This window comes from Aricia agestis, chromosome 16 (genome assembly GCF_905147365.1).
Source record: "Aricia agestis chromosome 16, ilAriAges1.1, whole genome shotgun sequence".
NCBI lineage: Eukaryota > Metazoa > Arthropoda > Insecta > Lepidoptera > Lycaenidae > Aricia > Aricia agestis.
The window spans coordinates 8699394-8717169 of NC_056421.1; the positions used below are offsets into that span (position 1 = coordinate 8699394).

Sequence of the window (17776 nt, forward strand, 5' to 3'; positions counted from 1 at the left end):
GTCAAAGTTGCATATTATTTATTTCTTATAGAAACTCAGGTTAAATAACTCGAACGGACTAAACTATCGATAGCAAAATACTATACTATCGATAGTAAAATATACATCACTAGCACACGCACACATTGACAGATCAAAAATGGTCACGCATTTTCGGGTTGTCAGGTGGTCTATACGACAGTATATTATAAGTTTATGGTCTCTACCAAATCAAAATACTGGGGCCGGTCCGCCATTTTATGTTCCGGTTCTCCGAGGTACATAAACTGTCAAAGTGCCGTATTATAGGGATGTCGAAATTGAAAGAAAATATCGATATATCGATACATCGATATTTGAAAAAATATCAATATCGGTCTCGAGATATCGCAAAAAAAAATATCGATATATCGGTCAAATTTTTCGACCAATTTGCTTTTTTTTAAATTAATTTATAGTCCGTCAAAAAAGTGAAGAAATTTAAAAAAGTTTGTCGCTGGCTTGTATAGCTATATGTGATGAAAAAGAACGTAAAAAAGACGGTTGTAGATGAAACGGTGGTTAAAAGAAAGAAAAACGTTGACCCACTTAATCATTTTAAAAATATTGGACTCTGATGATTTTCTCAATTATTTTAGAATGGACGAAAATTCTTTCAACGAATTATTAGAAATGGTGCGACCCTTAATTACAAAATAAGACCTATGTCTTGTTTTCTAATCAAGGGTTCATTAATCACTGTTGATGCGAAAAGCTGTGTCTATGGAAGAACGTTTATTAGCAACGTTAAGATTTTTGGCTACTGGCGCTACACACCACATGCAACGCATTTAAAGACGATCAATGTGCGACTGAGCGCCAACAAGCGTCTACACGGTTGCGTTTCAACTCAATGTTCTCTATTTGACATTGGTCGTGAGGGATGCGCTCACTACCAAGGTTATTGAAGGTTATTTGGTTGGTCAACCAAAAACAAACGTCTACACGGTTGATTTTTGTTCCAACCCTACCAAGGTGACCTCTGTTGGTAGTTGGAACATATCGTGTATACGGCCTTTTATTCATTGCTGGTGACACAGGTTGACATTTCTTAAATTGACACTTGCCAAAATGACAAGTACAAAAGTAAAGCAAAATTTTATTTTATTTTCTTAGTTTTTATGAATTAAAAATGTTGCACCGACTTATAACTAAATCTTTCGGGATTAAATTATGTTCTCGAAATAATAATGTCATATTTTCTTTATCTAAACGTAACAACAGTTTGTGTAATCAGTGTGGTTTACGAGTATACTCTAGTCACAAAATTTCAGCTCTAAGAAATTATTGCGATAGGACTTTATTACATAAAAAGGATACACAATTAATAAATATACGATATTACGCAAGTCAAGATGTTGATAAAACTGAAACAAAAAGTGATCACATTGATAAGAGAAATCAAAATAAAACGATAGACTCCTCAGAGAAAATTAATGTAAAATTAAAGCCTTCTGAATTAAAAAGGTTGTTATCCCTAGCGGAGCCTGAAAAATGGACCCTAACTGGTTAGTATTATTTCACTTTAAACATACAAAATAGAATAGAATAGAAAATACTTTATTTGTACAACTTAAAACTAAACTTAAACTTAAAAAACACAATAAAGAAAAAATATGTACAAATAGGCGGTCTTACTGCTACCAGCAGTTTCTGCCAGACAACCTTTAATTTTAAAATACAAAAACAAGAGTAAGTATACTTAGTTATAATATTACTTATTATTAATTAAAATACAAATTCTTAGAAAAAAAACAAAATCACAATATATTGTTCATAAATTAACATTCATAATAAACCTGCATTTTTTGTAAATTAGAATAATATTTAATTTTACAACTAAAGTGAATAAGTATTGTTTTTTCAATTTTTTTAAACATATTTTTTTACAGGTGCTATAGGTTTACTGATTATATCCTCCAGTGTGTCAATGGCCATCCCATTTTCCCTGGGTATGGTGTTGGACATCATTTACAGTGGGACCACAGATCTGGTGTCGGCAAGGGAGAAACTCGACTCTCTCTGCCTCATGCTATGCGGAGTGTTTCTGGTTGGGGGTGTCTGTAACTTTGGCAGAGTCTACCTCATGTCTATATCAGGTAATTTATATATATTTTTAAATTTGCTTATTAAATTATTTTTTTACAATTTTTTTCATTGTCAACTTAATTCATGAAGCCCTAAGCGGCTGCATCCGGCCGCGATAACAATAGATAAGCTATTGTGTCTCGTTATTCCTCGATCGATGGGTTAATGTTTTTATTCAAGTGTTTCAGTTCTACAATTAGTTTAGTAGGAAAGTTTATAATAGCAAAAAACAACTTTTAAAATCATGAATAAATGTCAGTTTAATTTCTAGGTCAAAGGATGACACAGGCGCTACGTAAACAAGTGTTTGGTGCGATCATGAGGCAGGAGCCAGCTTGGTTCAGTAGGACATCTACAGGAGAGTTGGTTAATAGGCTCTCTGCTGATTCACAGTTGGTGGGACGAAATTTGAGTCAGAATGTCAGTGATGGACTGAGATCATTATTTATGGTTGGTGCTGGGACAGGCATGATGGTATGTATTTTTCTATTAAAGTACAATTAACAATTATCAATATGAAGTTAATATACTATACTGGATATTACTGGCACTACTAGTTTATAGTAGTTAATCTAGTATTAACATTTGAGAGATTTGTTAAAAAATCGTTGTCAAAGATAGAAGTTGTTAAGTAGTGTCTATAACAACAAACTAACAGCGTTTTCATTTTACATAAATTATTTGAAAGTCAATAGTAATGGCTATGTAAAATTTGCAATTATCATAATTTATTAAACATGAACTTTATTATTAATAGCTAAACACAAGTAATGGTAGTTTGTGTATTTACAAATATTTTTTTATTATCTACAGTTCTACACTATTAAAATACAAGTAAATTTCTAAAATTCTATTGCTTTTTTGAATTGATTAATTATTGTCTCAAGTGATTTTAATATAAATGTACTATTTTGTATGCTTTAATATCAAATTTTGAAATTTCCACACAATGCCATACAATAACAAAATGCAGTGATAACAAAAGATAATAATGCGGCTTCAATCCTGTGAAGTTTTCTGCCAACAATGTTTAGTATTTATTGATTAGGAGGCCAAATGTCATGATATATTTACATTGCAAATCAAATTATCATGTGTACATGATATTATGATAGAAATGTTTTAAATATATATCTTTTTTTTATGAAATAAGGGGGCAAACGAGCAAACGGGTCACCTGATGGAAAGCAACTTCCGTCGCCCATGGACACTCGCAGCAACAGAAGAGCTGCAAGTGCGTTGCCGGCCTTTTAACAGAGAACAGGGTAATAGGGGAGGGTAAGTATGGGAAGGGAAGGGAATAGGGGAGGGTAGGGAAGGGAATGGGGTAGGGGGATTGGGCCTCCGGTAAACTCACTCACTCGGCGAAACACAGCGCAAGCGCTGTTTCACGCCGATTTTCTGTGAGAATCTCTCTAAATTGCAGTAAAACGGCATTTGAATTTTAAAATATTTGAAAAGTGTTATCTATTTTATAGCCAATTCAAAGATGCAGCTACCTCTTCTACAATCACTATTCTATATAAAAGAAACATATTATAAATAACCGACTCTAGTTAGTCATATAAAAACTAGAGAAACTGTATGGTTTCTCTATACATATATTATGAATAGGGAAATAATAAAATGAGCGAATAAAAAATTACTTTGCGACTGATGATGAACATACTGTTTTAATAACATGAGCGGCATTAATTTGACTAAGCGAAAAATAAACTAAACTAATGACTAATATTGATTTATAATAAAATCCAGAATGAGCTTACAAAAAGTGGATTGCGATTAATCTATTTCAGATATTAAAATTCTATCCGAGTGACTGTATTACTAAGTGAGCGACTTGAAATACATTGCGGGCAACTTCAATATTAAATATAGACTAAATTTTTCTAAGTGAGCTTATTTATTACGAGCTACTAAAAAGTTCACTTTGAGCAAACTTTTGTGAGCTGCTTTATTAATGATAATTGGTTACTGATATTCTATTTGAGGCTTTATATTTTATATGTTGATACGTGTTTTAATGAAAACTACATATATTGTTAAATGCGTGCGAATTCGAATGGTGGCGGAGCGACGAATCGTTGCAGTCAGGTGATTTGGGCTGCGGACCAATACGACTTTTTGGGTTAGGTTAGATGGCTAACGGCCGTTCCCAATATTTGATCTATCTCTGGTTTTGCCCTACTAGAGATAGGAATAGCTCACAATTGACATAAAATATATGTCTTTAATGTCTAATGTGAGCTATTCCTATCTCTAGTAGGGCAAAACCAGAGATAGATCAAATATTGGGAACGGCTGTGAGGCGGCCGGGAGCGTAGCGCAGTGAAGCTCCCGCCTTAGCCATCGTGGTAATTTTTGTCAACCACCCAGAAGTCCCGCGTAGCGGGGCTCCGTGGACTCATAGTTGAAGCCAGTTTTTTTTTTTTGGTATAGGTCGCCATTAAAATTTTTAACCATTTCTTTGACGTTCTGTTAAGGATTATAATTTGTGTAATTTATTAATGATTTTTATATATAAACGGGGTTTACTCTCTCTCTTATCTAAATGAAGCTACTCACAAAACAATTTGCTTGATAGCTAGTAATAAAAAAAAATGTTCTAGGGATCCCTGATTAAAAGTGTTTCATCAAGTAGTTATTTCATATTCATTTTTTTTGTTTTAATGTGAGCTCATTATACTCTGCTCATTAAAGTATTTTTCAAAGTGGTTTTTGTATTCGAAACACTTCATTTAAGATAAAATGCCGCTCAGTATAAAAAATACATTTGCCAAATATTGAAAAAAATGCAGGACGTAATGTTCACACTCAAACAGATATTAGGTCGCTCAAATATTATGGAGCTGCTCATTTTGAATTTTAAGTAACTCAAATAAAGAATTTGTAAGTTGCTGTTTTATTAATTTCTCGTCACTCACAGTCAGTCGCTCAAATAGTAATTCTATAACCCAAATTGAGTAATTTTGACACTTCAAACTGTAATTTACAGTCACTAGATTAAATACTACCCTTATGAATATACAATTATACATGGTGTCTTGTTTGAAGTATAAATAAAACTATACTGTTTTCAGATTTACATGTCACCATCGTTAGCTCTTATCGGTCTATGTGTGGTACCACCGGTGTCAATGTTGGCTGTGATATACGGACGTTTTGTGCGGAGTATAACGCGACAGTTGCAGGACTCCCTAGCTGAAACTAGCGAGGTAATACTAAGAGCCATATTGAATTGCTTTATGAGTGTGGTTACACTTGACAGCGTACTGATGGACTGAAGTTCAAGTTCAGTCCATCAGTCTGAGACTGACTCCAGGCTGATTGCTGAAAAGTACATAATAAAAAAATATCAAACTGCCAATCAACCGGTTACACGATCAGTTTGGTCCAGAGACTTAACTGACGTCCAACTGATCGTGTAGCCACACTCTATTGCGCTTTTCTGATATGCTATATTGTTGCGTTGAATCGCTTGACGCGGTGTTTTTGCGAGACGAAGCCTTGGAGTTGGCAACGCACATAATATTTGAGAAACAATACGTTAGTCACTTCCCACAATGCATCTCATATAACAAGCAATGTCGCTTCTCTAATTAAAAATTATGCATTCTCTTTCGTCCATATACAGACAAAGTTTGTTACATGATATTAATGAATCAAACTGTCATCCTTATCATTTTTATTACTTTTTTTTTCACAAATAAAAATTGAACCAAAAACTTCAATTTTTGGTTCAATTTTTATTTGTGAAATTCAGAAATTCTATCATAATAACATGCCATCTTCATAGTGCCTCATAATATAATTGACACTAGTTTTGCAGCTGGCTGAAGAAAAAATATCTAATATAAAAACGGTGAAGACATTTAGTAAGGAGAACAAAGAATGCGAGTCCTACGCACAAAAGATAGAAAATATTTTGCAACTTGCGTACAAAGAATCGTTGGCTGTGGGCAGTTTTTATGGATTGGTAAGCTGTTTTATTTATAAAAAATATTTACTTTGGAGTTAGTGGAGGAGCAAGTCTAAAATGGTCTTCCTTTATTCAAAATTTTGGATATACATTGTAATGTATATCCAAAATCCTGTATACAGGATTAAGATAAATGTATCTTCTATTAGAAACTGACCTTTTTAAGACGACATGCTTTCATACTTTCTAAGCATTATTCTTTGATCATTTTGATACCTCAAGACTCAATTTAATCTTCTAATGGAATTTTTAGCATACATTATTTTTACAATCTGCTCATGATCGTATTTACATTTAGACTTGCCTCCTAGTACAGTAAAGCGATTGTATGTATACATTAAAATAATTTTTTAACCCACTACCGAAAATAAGATAGGTACTTAATATAAATCATAAATAAGAAATTGTATTCTAAAGATTCGCACATTAGCACACAAGCGCCGAACGCGCCGCATTTTAGAATTCGTTGTAGAAAATTATGTTTTAAACATTGCACATTCCTCGGCACTATTCGTGTACGGTGGTGACAAACGTGCGATCAGCAGAGCCTGTCCACAGTCCACACGTTGCGTCAGCGTTGCCTCGACGCAGCCCTGCCGTTGCGTTGTTTTACATACAAATAACCAAGGTGTTCACACGGCGCGCTGCGTCGTGACAGCAGCACGCAACGCACACATGACGGACAGCAGCCCCCGAGACGAAGCGGGAGGGGGTGTTGACGTAATAAGACTGCTTCGTAATAACGCTGCGATCACGCAGCGCCCGTGTGGCTGGCTATGCGTCAAATGGCATCGCTGCGTCGTTGCGTCGACGCTTGCGCTGACGCAAAGCGCCGTGTGGACACTGGACAGGCTCTTAAAGTGTATCCATTTATTTCCAGACGGGTCTATCGGGCAACACGATAATAATACTAGTGTTATACTACGGAGGTGGTATGGTAGCGGCAGAACAGCTGACTGTGGGGAACCTTACATCTTTCCTCCTGTATGCTGCATATGTGGGCATCAGTATAAGCGGCCTGAGCAGTTTCTATACCGAGTTGAATAAGGGCATGGGCGCCGCGACTAGACTGTGGCAGATTATAGACAGAGAGCCGATGATATCGACAGGTTAGTATAAACTTTAAGGCTCAATTCAGACCGCAACGAGACGCAAAGATGCATTTCTAAATTGGTATGGATTTGACAGACTTCAATTGCGTGAGACGTCATGCAAGTCTGTCAATTTAATACAAATTTAGAAATGCATCTACGCGTCGCGTTGCGGTCTGAATTGACCCCAAGATGGCTGCGAAACAGCAGGCATACTATTTACTAGCTCAATAACAAAAAAAAAACAAGCAAAAAATTATTACGTGTCACCATCTGATCACGATCCACCAATAGCATCCATCCCTGCGCGCGGGGTTCCCCGCACACTCCTCGCCCCGCCAATGAGACCTAAGGGCTTGATTACACCAGCTACCAAGTAGAGGGGCAAGACGGTGCCCTCGGCTGAGCATATCCATACTTACTGATGTTATAAAATATGCGAAAGTGTGTCTGTCTGTTACCTCTTCACGCCTAAACCGCTGAACCGATTTTGCTGAAATTTGGTATGGAGATACTTTGAGTCCCGAGAAAGGATATAGAATACTTTTATCTTGGAAAATTGTACGGTTCCCGCGCGATTGACGAATTTTGGTGCAGCGGAGTTGCGGGCGTCATCTAGTCCATAACTAGCTAAAAGCCGAGCTTCGTGAGGGCTCGCGTCGTCACACCTTGACTGACTGATCACTGATGATAACACATCTACAATCTACATATAAAAAACCTTGACTGACTGATGATAACACATCTACATATAAATAAAAATTACTACGGTGGTAGGCATCAGGTAGACATTCTGAAAAAATTTGATTCCAAGGTACTCAGAAATAAAACATTTTTTATTTATTTATGTTAAAGCACAAATATAGTAAAAGGAGGGGAAGTAAGTTATCTTCATACAAAGGCACCGCGCGCGGCTTGTATGTGTGTGCCATAGTATCAATGTGTCGCCACGTACGGCACACAACAAGATCTCGGCGGTACCAGCCTAGTAAAACTAACCGAGATTTTGTTGTGTGCCGTACGTGGCTTCGCATTAATACTGTTACGTGCTAGGGTTCGAAGAATTCGGAGAGAAAGACCTGGTGACTCTCTTGAAGACTTTATTCACTATGTCTAGGTCACACAAGCACACACTAGGTCACAACACTTAGCACTAAGTCCAAACACTAATCACTAGGTCCAATCACTAAGCACTATCACTGTCCTAGGTCGTAGTCAAGTCGAAGGTTTCACTGGTTCACTCACTATTGATCACTTGTTGTCACTCCGAAATCGCCTTGATGATCGCTCGAACCGAACTGAACTGACGGGCCGTCTACCTGCGGCTTTTTATATGGCGAGACGAATTCCAGAAAGTTCCCGATTCACGTAAACAAGTAAACAAGTATGGGAACTTTCTAGGAGACTCGAGCATGTACCACAATAAACATAAACAACTAAACACGTAAACAAAATAAACCGGTAAACACGTAAACAAATGTTGGACTTTTCTAGAAGGTTCGAGTATGTTCTTGCGCATCTCACTCCATCTAGTATTGAGTAGGGGATTTAGGTTGCCTGTGTTCCCTCGGTAAGTTTCGCTGGTTTGTCGCTAGATGGCACTACGTGTCCGTATACCATGTACCGTAACAATACTATGGCGCACACATACAAACCGCGCGCGTCGTCTTTGTATGAAGATAACTTACTTTCCCTCCTTTTACTATGGCACAAACCAGTAGACGTGATAACTTTGTGTTAGTATGGGTAAGGCAGTCACATAACGATTCATATTGTTATGTTTCGTTATAACTTATTTAGCAAGATTATTTTTTTATATTTCAGGTGGCCTAAGACCGAAAGAGAGACCGACTGGTGAACTAATACTCGACAATGTGACATTTTCCTACTCCGATGCACCTCTAATCAAGGGGATGACTCTTAGATTATCCCCTGGCAAATCAATAGCCCTAGTAGGCAGGTCAGGATGTGGCAAAAGCACGGTTGCCGCGTTACTACTGAGGCTGTATGATCCTACAAGTGGTAGGGTCATGTTGGATGGGATGGATATAAAGAGTTTAGATCCCGTATGGCTGAGGAGTCACATAGGATATGTTAGTCAGGTAAATGTTATTGCTTTTTCTTTTCGTATGTAGTTTAGAGTAGCCCTAAATGCCCAACATGAATACTAAATAGTCATTATTAGTAGAACTTCTTTCGGCGCGTTGAATTGAGACAATAGCGTTATGACCTGGGAGTCATATGTTTCATTTTGGGCTTAATAACTAATTAAACAGTAACTTTTGGACTTTAAAATATGTTTATTGGGTGGGTTGCACCAACTTACTTTAACTAAAAAAAAATGTCAAATGAACTGTCAAATCTGGTTAAAGTCAATAATGGACGCCATATTTGACAATAACCTTAACCGCGCAATTTCGCTCGGTTAGGTTGGATTGCACCAGAGGCGTGGTTAAAGTTAAAGTTATGGTTATAGTTAAGGCTAATTTAACTTTGACCACAGAATTTGACAGAAGACGCTGCTGGTCCGACAAGGCTTTATAAGAACGTGGGCGGGGGCGCTGCTGGTAAAGAAGAACTGTCAAAAATGGCGTTTTTGTATGATGACAGCGTTCGCGTTAGTTCCTTTTTTCGCCACGTGCATTTAAAGCCTTGTCGAGCTCTATGGTTATGGTTAAATATGGCGTCTTGATGGCGTCTATTTTTAACTTTAACCAAAGATTTGACATTTTGCATTGTAGTTAAAGTTATAGTTAAAGTTACAGTTATTAAAGTAAGTTGGTGCAACCCACCCTTAAAGTTAAAGTAAAATTTGATATAAGGGGTAATAGTGTGGCCATAACAAATTATTTTTTCTGTCAATTTACGTATGGATAATTATTATTCATTTTTATACTCTCAACCCCATTAATTTTAGCAACCGACATCTGTCAAGTTCTGTGGTCAAAGTTAAGGTTAAAGTTAAGTTAACCTTAGCTATAACTTTAACTTTGACCATAACTGTAACTATAACCACACCTCTGGTGCTACCCACCCTAAGTACACCCCATATGCAGACATACATTTATACAATGATAATATTATTATGTCTTGTCTGTTAATCTACTTTTCTTTTAGGTAAAAGATACATAGAGGTACATTATAGTCCTCGTATGTTATGTAGGTCATAACATACGAGGACTATAATGTAATTGTAACTAAAAAAAAGACCTTTCTATAAAGAAGTATTTAATACGAGCTTTTGCCCGCGGCTTCGCTCGCGTTAAGAAGTATTATTCTATACAAACTTTCATCCCCTATTTGAACCCCTTGGGATTGGAATTTATCAAAATACTTTATTAGCGGATGCCTACGTCATAACATCTACCTGCATGCCAAATTTCAGCCCGATCTGTTTGGGCTGTGCGTTGATAGATCACCATGTCAGTCAGTCACCTTTGAGTTTTATATATATAGATTATGTAGAATTTGTAATACAAATTAATTTATAAGTTATTCGTTAAGTAATGATTATCATAAGGTTATCTAATGATTTATACAAAGATCGCACGACTTTGAGCATGCTTTCAAGTTGTGATCACAACAAAAAGATTTTACCGCTGTCTCGTCACTTGATGTGATCTAGCGGGAAATGCTTTGATGTTTTTTAGGGTTCCGTACCCAAAGGGTAAAAATGGGACCCTATTACTGAGACTTCGATGTCTGTCCGTCTGTTTGTCCGTCTGTCTGTCTGTCTCCAGGCTGTTTCTCAAGAACCGCTATAGACTTCTGAAATTTTCACAGATTATGTATTTCTGGTGCCGCTATAACAACAAATACTAAAAACAAAATAAAGTTAATATTTAAGGGGGGCTCCCATACAACAAACATGATTTTTTTGGCCTTTTTGGCTCGTAATCCATAATGGCATCATGTAGACACTTGAAATTTTCACAAAAAAAATCCTTAATTATATGTGTACTTTAATATTTAATAATACAATTAAAATAAAATAAATAATTAAGGGGGTTCCTACTTTAGCTCTTTAACGGTACGGAACCCTTCGTGCGCGAGTCCGACTCGCACTTGGCAATTTTTTTTATTTTTGTTTTTAAATTTTAAAGAAAATGTAAGGAATCTAGTAAATGTCAAACATCGGCTATGTGCGAATAGGATTTGAGCACGATTTGAACACGACCGTACAAAATAAAATATGCAAAATATAAAGTATTCTGTAAAGTATTTTAAAGACTGTTGATGTTGTAATAACGATCCCGGAGATAACTATGTGTAAGTAGTTAGTAAGTTGTAGTTTTATAATTATTTCTTGCTTTTTTTTTCAGGAGCCAGTGCTATTTTCTGGGTCTATAAAAGATAATATTCTGTATGGAGCTACAGACGAACAGTCGGACGAGGAATTGGTAAGTTTTTTCTTCTGTCAGAGTCTACTTCAAAACGTATTTACTTCACGCTTAATTTAATCCATGTGGCTATCGTTGCCTTTTCCTGTTTTTAAAGGTATCTTACAAAGACAGCAATATTACTTAACATAAGCGTGGAGTCACTATTTTTATTAAAACACGCCTAGGTACTTACAAATTATTTACCACATGACCCTGAACTTAGCAGACAGCAGACAAAATAAAATTTCATATATGGATTTATTATGTAAGAGATAAATTATTTTTGTTTATTATCACCTGTAGGCAATTCAGTGACAAACAATTCCCATTTTGTTGAATACGAAAAAAAAAAAACTCATAATTACATATCCTTATCTGAAATTTTCTCTTGTCTGTTGTCTGCTAAGTTCAGGGTCATATTTACCACAAGGTATCTTTAAAACACCATCTCCCAAAAGGCATAAAATTACATTATAGTTTTTATTACTCGTATAGTCTGTCAAAAAACTGTAGAAATTAAAAAGTGGCAACATCGTAGTGTCATCCCTTTTTTCTTAGATTGATTTGAAAGGGATGACACTACGATGTTGCCACTTTTTAATTTCTTCACTTTTTTGACAGACTATATAATATATCTGTTAGACGTATTAATAAAATTATTAAAAAATAATTACACAAAATATACGCATGAGTATTGGATATTGTAATGCTAAGTACTCACATGCGGTTTTGCTCGATAGTTTTACTCTAAATCGAGTAATAATTACTGTGTGGACCGCAAAACTCACAGCTCGAAGGCTCGCATCGAGCCGGCTCAGAATGGAATTAAATATATCGATTTAGAATAAAACTATCGAGCAATGCTGAATGTGTGGATGAAATCCCGAGTCGCGGGTTTTGCTCGACGTTATTGCTCGATCGAGCAAAACCGTATGTGAGTACTTAGCATGCAATACAATAATTATTGATATGTTGTTAATTGTTGTATATTATCTTCATCAAATGCTAGCTTAGCTACATTTTTATGAGTCATGTTCAGAATGTGAGTGGATCTTATCAATATTGTTTTTTTTTATGAAATAAGGGGGCAAACGAGCAAACGGGTCACCTGATGGAAAGCAACTTCCGTCGCCCATGGACACTCGCAGCATCAGAAGAGCTGCAGGTGCGTTGCCGGCCTTTTAAGAGCGAATAGGGTAATAGGGGAGGGTAGGGATGGGAAGGGAATAGGGGAGGGTAGGGAAGGGAATAGGGTAGGGGATTGGGCCTCCGGTAAACTCACTCACTCGGCGAAACACAGCGCTAGCGCTGTTTCACGCCGGTTTTCTGTGAGAACGTGGTATTTCTCCGGTCGAGCCGGCCCATTAGTGCCGAAGCATGGCTCTCCCACGTAACATCTATATAATAGGCAATAATATTTAAGTTGTAATCTCCTTCTTCTCTTTACTGATTTTTGCCAATTTTTATATGCATATTCAGTAGATCTGAGAATCGGCTGGCTACTTTTTATATTGATAAGTGCATTTGTTGAATAAATAATAGTAAATTATTACAACTCGAGACTGCCGGTGACCATTGTTTGTGGGACGGGATAGCGATGGACGTTGTCATGGTGCCATACTTATTTAGTCACTTCAATAAAATAATATGGGTGAAATACTTTATATGGCAAAACAACATTTGCCGGGACAGCTAGTATCCATATAAAGTTTTTTTTTCTCCAGGAGCGTCTCTGGTCGTGTGCAGCCCGGACCGCCCAACTTCAAGATCTAATAGCGGACGGGGGGTGGCGGCGCGGCGTCGGCGCGGGCGGCTCGCAGCTCAGCGGCGGACAGAAGCAGCGCGTAGCCATCGCCCGGGCCATACTGAAGGTACTTAGATAATACTCTTATGCTAAGTACTCACAATCACATAGGTTTTTACTCGATAGTTTTACTCCAAATCGAGCAAAAACCACCGTGTGGACCGCAAAACTCACAGCTTGTAAAAAAGTTCCCTAGCAAGGAATATGAGAACTGTCACCCATATCATCTTAAAACGCACAAACTATAATTGCTGTTTTTTCTACAGGACGTAGAATTGTCATAACGTTTTATGGACGTAATTTTTATATGGTTATGCAATAATAAAATCTACTAATAATATTTTTTTTATTTCGCAGAATCCGAAAATTCTCATCCTAGATGAGGCTACGTCGGCGCTTGACACATATTCAGAGTACTTAGTCGACAAAGCCCTCAAGGAGATCAGCAAAGACCGAACCGTACTGACTATAGCTCATCGACTGAGCACCATACAGTCGGCAGACGAAGTCGCAGTCATAGACGACGGGGCGATAGTAGAACAGGGGACTTACAAGGAGCTGATGATGAAACCTAACGGCTATTTCAAGGACCTTATAGCACACCAAACATTCTCTGCTGCTAAGAAAACGAGGGAATATAGCTAAGGTACAACAAGCAATTTTTATGTTAATACTGTTGTATTTCGGTATAATTTTGCATATCAAGAGCTGTTTGGATATAAACTTTTAGAATGGAGATTGGAGAGGTATAAAGAGAGAGGACACAACCAATAGCAACGTTGTTGGAATGGCGCGTAAAATGGTAGTGGCCAATGAAATCACTGCTGCGTAACGTAATTCCAAAAGGTCTAAATCCTAGCTGCATTTGAATCTGATAATAATGTTATGTAGCGAAACGTCACTTATTATTTTATTAATGCAAAGTGACAATAATTTGTACCTTTACTTTAGATCATTTTTAGCAAATATATACGCCAAAGCATGCAAGGTGCTTAAAGAAAAAACCCCATTGTTACAAGATAATAAATTGCTAGTAAAAATGTAAATAATTGGAATCTTTCGATATTCCAATGTTTTTAAAAGTATAAAGTAATTAAAAGAAGAAAGTGGTAAGTATAAGAAAATATTACGTACTATTTTCGATAAAACCATGTATTTTCGATAAAACGATCTAAAATGAGGAAATTAATAATTAAATAAAAAATAAAAAAATTTAATAGAACTAAAAACTCAATTTATTTTAAACATACTTTCCCAGAATTGACGGATTATTCTGCATGAACAATAAAGAAAGGAACCCCTTCCTATAGTGGGATCGTTTCTATTAAAGAAAGAAAAAAAAATACCTTAAGCGTTCGCCATATATCACGTAAATAAAATGAAAATTATGACAAGGATATTGTATATAAAATAATTGACGATTACCTACACAAGCTATTTTATACAATATATTATGCAACAAGAAAATATATCAACAAAATATGTTGCAATGTCAATTACAATAATTAACGAGGTAGTTCTACTTCTAAATAAAGAAGAGGCTAGAATAGTTTAATAAAAAATTATAATTTAATCGATATAATTTATAAAAAAATATATATCAATGGCTATTTTACTTTTGCAAATGTTTCAGGCTGTTTACTCACTGACGCCGTGAAGCGAAAAAGTGCGAAAAGCTATTGAGTGAGATGGAACATAATGCTTTACCATGTCAGGTGTGAGAGGGTAGATATTATGCTTTTTGTGCCTGGCGGCTTCGGTGTACAAGCAGCTTAAAACATAGACCAAATAAAAGGTGAAGACAGTGTTTTATTATAACGAAACTACGGCTGAATGAGGGTTTTCGAATATCATTTGTCATCAGAGGGACGGTAGGGTCTTTCGTGTCAAATGTCGTGTCAGACAGACATATGACACCCATATCGTAACATGTGTAAGCTATTTCGTGACTTAAAGACAGCTGTTTGACACGACAATTGACACAATAGATCCTATGGCTACATAGTGCATTTGTCCCTCATTTATACCGGCGCGGAATGGAATGGATGCTACTTTTTGCAACGAAACTGTACATAGCACAATGAACTTTATGTCAACAGAATAACACATAAATTTAATACGAGCCAAAGAATTTAACACGCGTCTTCCGCGGAATTCTCGAGAATTCTCCGGTGCCAATTTCCTCGCATGAGGCGAAATTGACGCTTCCATTCAGTTCCATTCCGCGACGGTGTAAATTGAGCCTACGCCTTGACTTTGATGACATTTCACAAATTGCAAATTGTTAAAAAATATTACTTATTTATTATTCCTATACAAACAACACAAATGCGCAGAATGCATTTGATTTATATCCAATCATTTTAATTACCTCTCGTTGGAAACTGGTCTTTGTACCCTCATAATGTTTGCATTGTTTCCTATGGTGTTGTTATTAAACGGTTTATTAGTTGCTGAATGAAGAGAAAAAATTAAGGTCGTACGTTGTGATATGAATATTTTTTATTTAAGTAATTACCTTATTTTCATAAGGTTGAATAAAGCTTCTGCAACAATAAAATTAAACCCGTTTTGCAATCGCACGCCATAATATAATAAAATAGGAATTTTAGGCGCCAATTTTTGACAATGACATATTTGTTTTTTTTTTAAATATAAAACTGTTTATTGCATTAGCAATGTTACATTATGTTATTAGACAATTAATTATTGTTGTGATAATTTTAAATATTTTATATTATTGAAGCTGCAAAGCTAAATAAGATAGTTAGTACTTGGTTGTATGTAGTGTATATTGTGTCATGTTTAAATTGTACAACTACGGGTAATGGATTATTTATGATTGGTTTAATAAATGGTTGTTATTTTTAATGAAATGTTTTTATTACAATTTTAATGCATTTTTAATGATAATAGGTTTTATTCTTGCCTTACGTTTGGTATTGGTATAAATAAGTTAATACTTAGCCTTAGTAATAAAAATATTAAAATTATTTATAAATATTTTTTTCATCTATTATGTCTGATATGCCGGAAAATACCCATAGCAGAAAAATAGCAATCAAAGAACTGCATACAATTCTGTGGTTGCTATTTCTGTTATTCCTATATTTTGACATAGGACGCGAAATTAAACGACTGAATGCAAAGGAGTGTAAAAAATTGAATTTCGATGACTGAGATTTTTTATCGTAACTACAGAAAACTGATTCACCATTCTGGCCAATTTATGAAGACCCTGCATCAGTAAATCTCGGAGCAAAACATTCTTATTCTGTTACTGATAATAATAGATCAAACTGTTCTGGACTCAACCCAAATTATTCCTGTCTTCAGTTTTTGTTTTTAACGCTGATAGGATGAGGTATTTTTAACCGCAGTTAGGTGTGTGACACAGACACAACTTCTATCTGGCTGATTGTAGTCTGTCGTTTATATTATGCCTTTCCCAGACGGCTCTATTCCGACACAAATTAAATTAATAATCATATAGATAAAAAAACAGTTGTTAACATAATATAGATAAGGGACCGTTCACATATCACACCAAGTTTCTTAATTCCAATTTAATACCTCCACCTCGATCGTGGGAATCGTAGACACTAGATTTTCAATTGTTATGCGACAGCCGGGTGCCGCTTGGGGATTGATGGGTTAAACTTTTTTCATGACCTCAGTGCATTTGTAAGTTGTAACTGCTCAATGCATCCTTACATAATATTATGAACTGCTAGTTATGTTAGATATTGGGGCTCCAGTATGCTATGATATATTATGATCATGTAGATGTTCCTTTTTACTTATTTCGGTACTTCATACCGAGTTTATTTAGTGATTTAGATTATAGTTACAAGATTAGATATAAGATATCTAAAATACATATCAGGAAAACTGCTTTTGAAATAGTTTTCTATTTTATAGGTGGTTGACTGATAATTCAATTACAATAGGTAAACAAAACGTTTATCGGATAGGTATATTAGGAATTTACTTACATTTTTAAGAGTTTGTTGATGTAATAAGTTCTTAAGTGATTGCTCTTATAGCAAAAAAGTAACTTAGCACGGGATAAAATTTTATTTATTAAGCACAAATAACAAACAACAGAAAAAAGCAGGCAATATACCTACATTACGTCGACTAATCACATGCAGCATGCTAAGTTGTAAGTTTTTTTTTTATGAAATAAGGGGGCAAACAGCAAACGGGTCACCTGATGGAAAGCAACTTCCGTCGCCCATGGACACTCGCAGCATCAGAAGAGCTGCAAGTGCGTTGCCGGCCTTTTAAGAGGGAATAGGGTAATAGGGGAGGGTAGGGAAGGAAAGGGAATAGGGGAGGGTAGGGAAGGGAATTGGGCCTCCGGTGAACTCACTCACTCGGCGAAACACAGCGCAAGCGCTGTTTCACGCCG

The 17776-nt window shown here is 36.0% G+C and overlaps 1 protein-coding gene across 2 annotated transcripts; it reads left to right on the plus strand.

Moving 5' to 3' along the window:
* Positions 1–851: 851 nt before the first annotated feature.
* On the plus strand, positions 852–16233 carry LOC121735086 (ATP-binding cassette sub-family B member 10, mitochondrial). 2 transcript variants are annotated; one of them, XM_042125769.1, is made up of 11 exons: positions 852–1526; positions 1911–2117; positions 2378–2580; positions 5187–5321; positions 5936–6082; positions 6966–7194; positions 9001–9278; positions 11499–11576; positions 13283–13429; positions 13720–14008; positions 14996–16233. In XM_042125769.1, exons 1-10 carry the CDS (start codon positions 1151–1153, stop codon positions 14005–14007), a joined length of 2088 nt encoding a protein of 695 aa, XP_041981703.1. In that variant the 5' UTR covers positions 852–1150; the 3' UTR covers position 14008; positions 14996–16233. The 2 variants fall into 2 exon arrangements, with proteins under 2 accessions (XP_041981703.1, XP_041981704.1); XM_042125770.1 differs by lacking the exon at positions 14996–16233 and adding an exon at positions 14093–14568.
* The last annotated feature ends 1543 nt before the right edge of the window (positions 16234–17776 follow it).

Coding starts and splice junctions, on each gene's coding strand:
- LOC121735086 (XM_042125769.1), top strand. CDS start 1,151: ATGTTGCACCGACTTATAACTAAATCTTTCGGGATTAAATTATGTTCT. Junction 2,581..5,186: donor GTGCTGGGACAGGCATGATG/GTATGTATTTTT, acceptor TACTGTTTTCAG/ATTTACATGTCACCATCGTT. Junction 11,577..13,282: donor AACAGTCGGACGAGGAATTG/GTAAGTTTTTTC, acceptor TTTTTTCTCCAG/GAGCGTCTCTGGTCGTGTGC.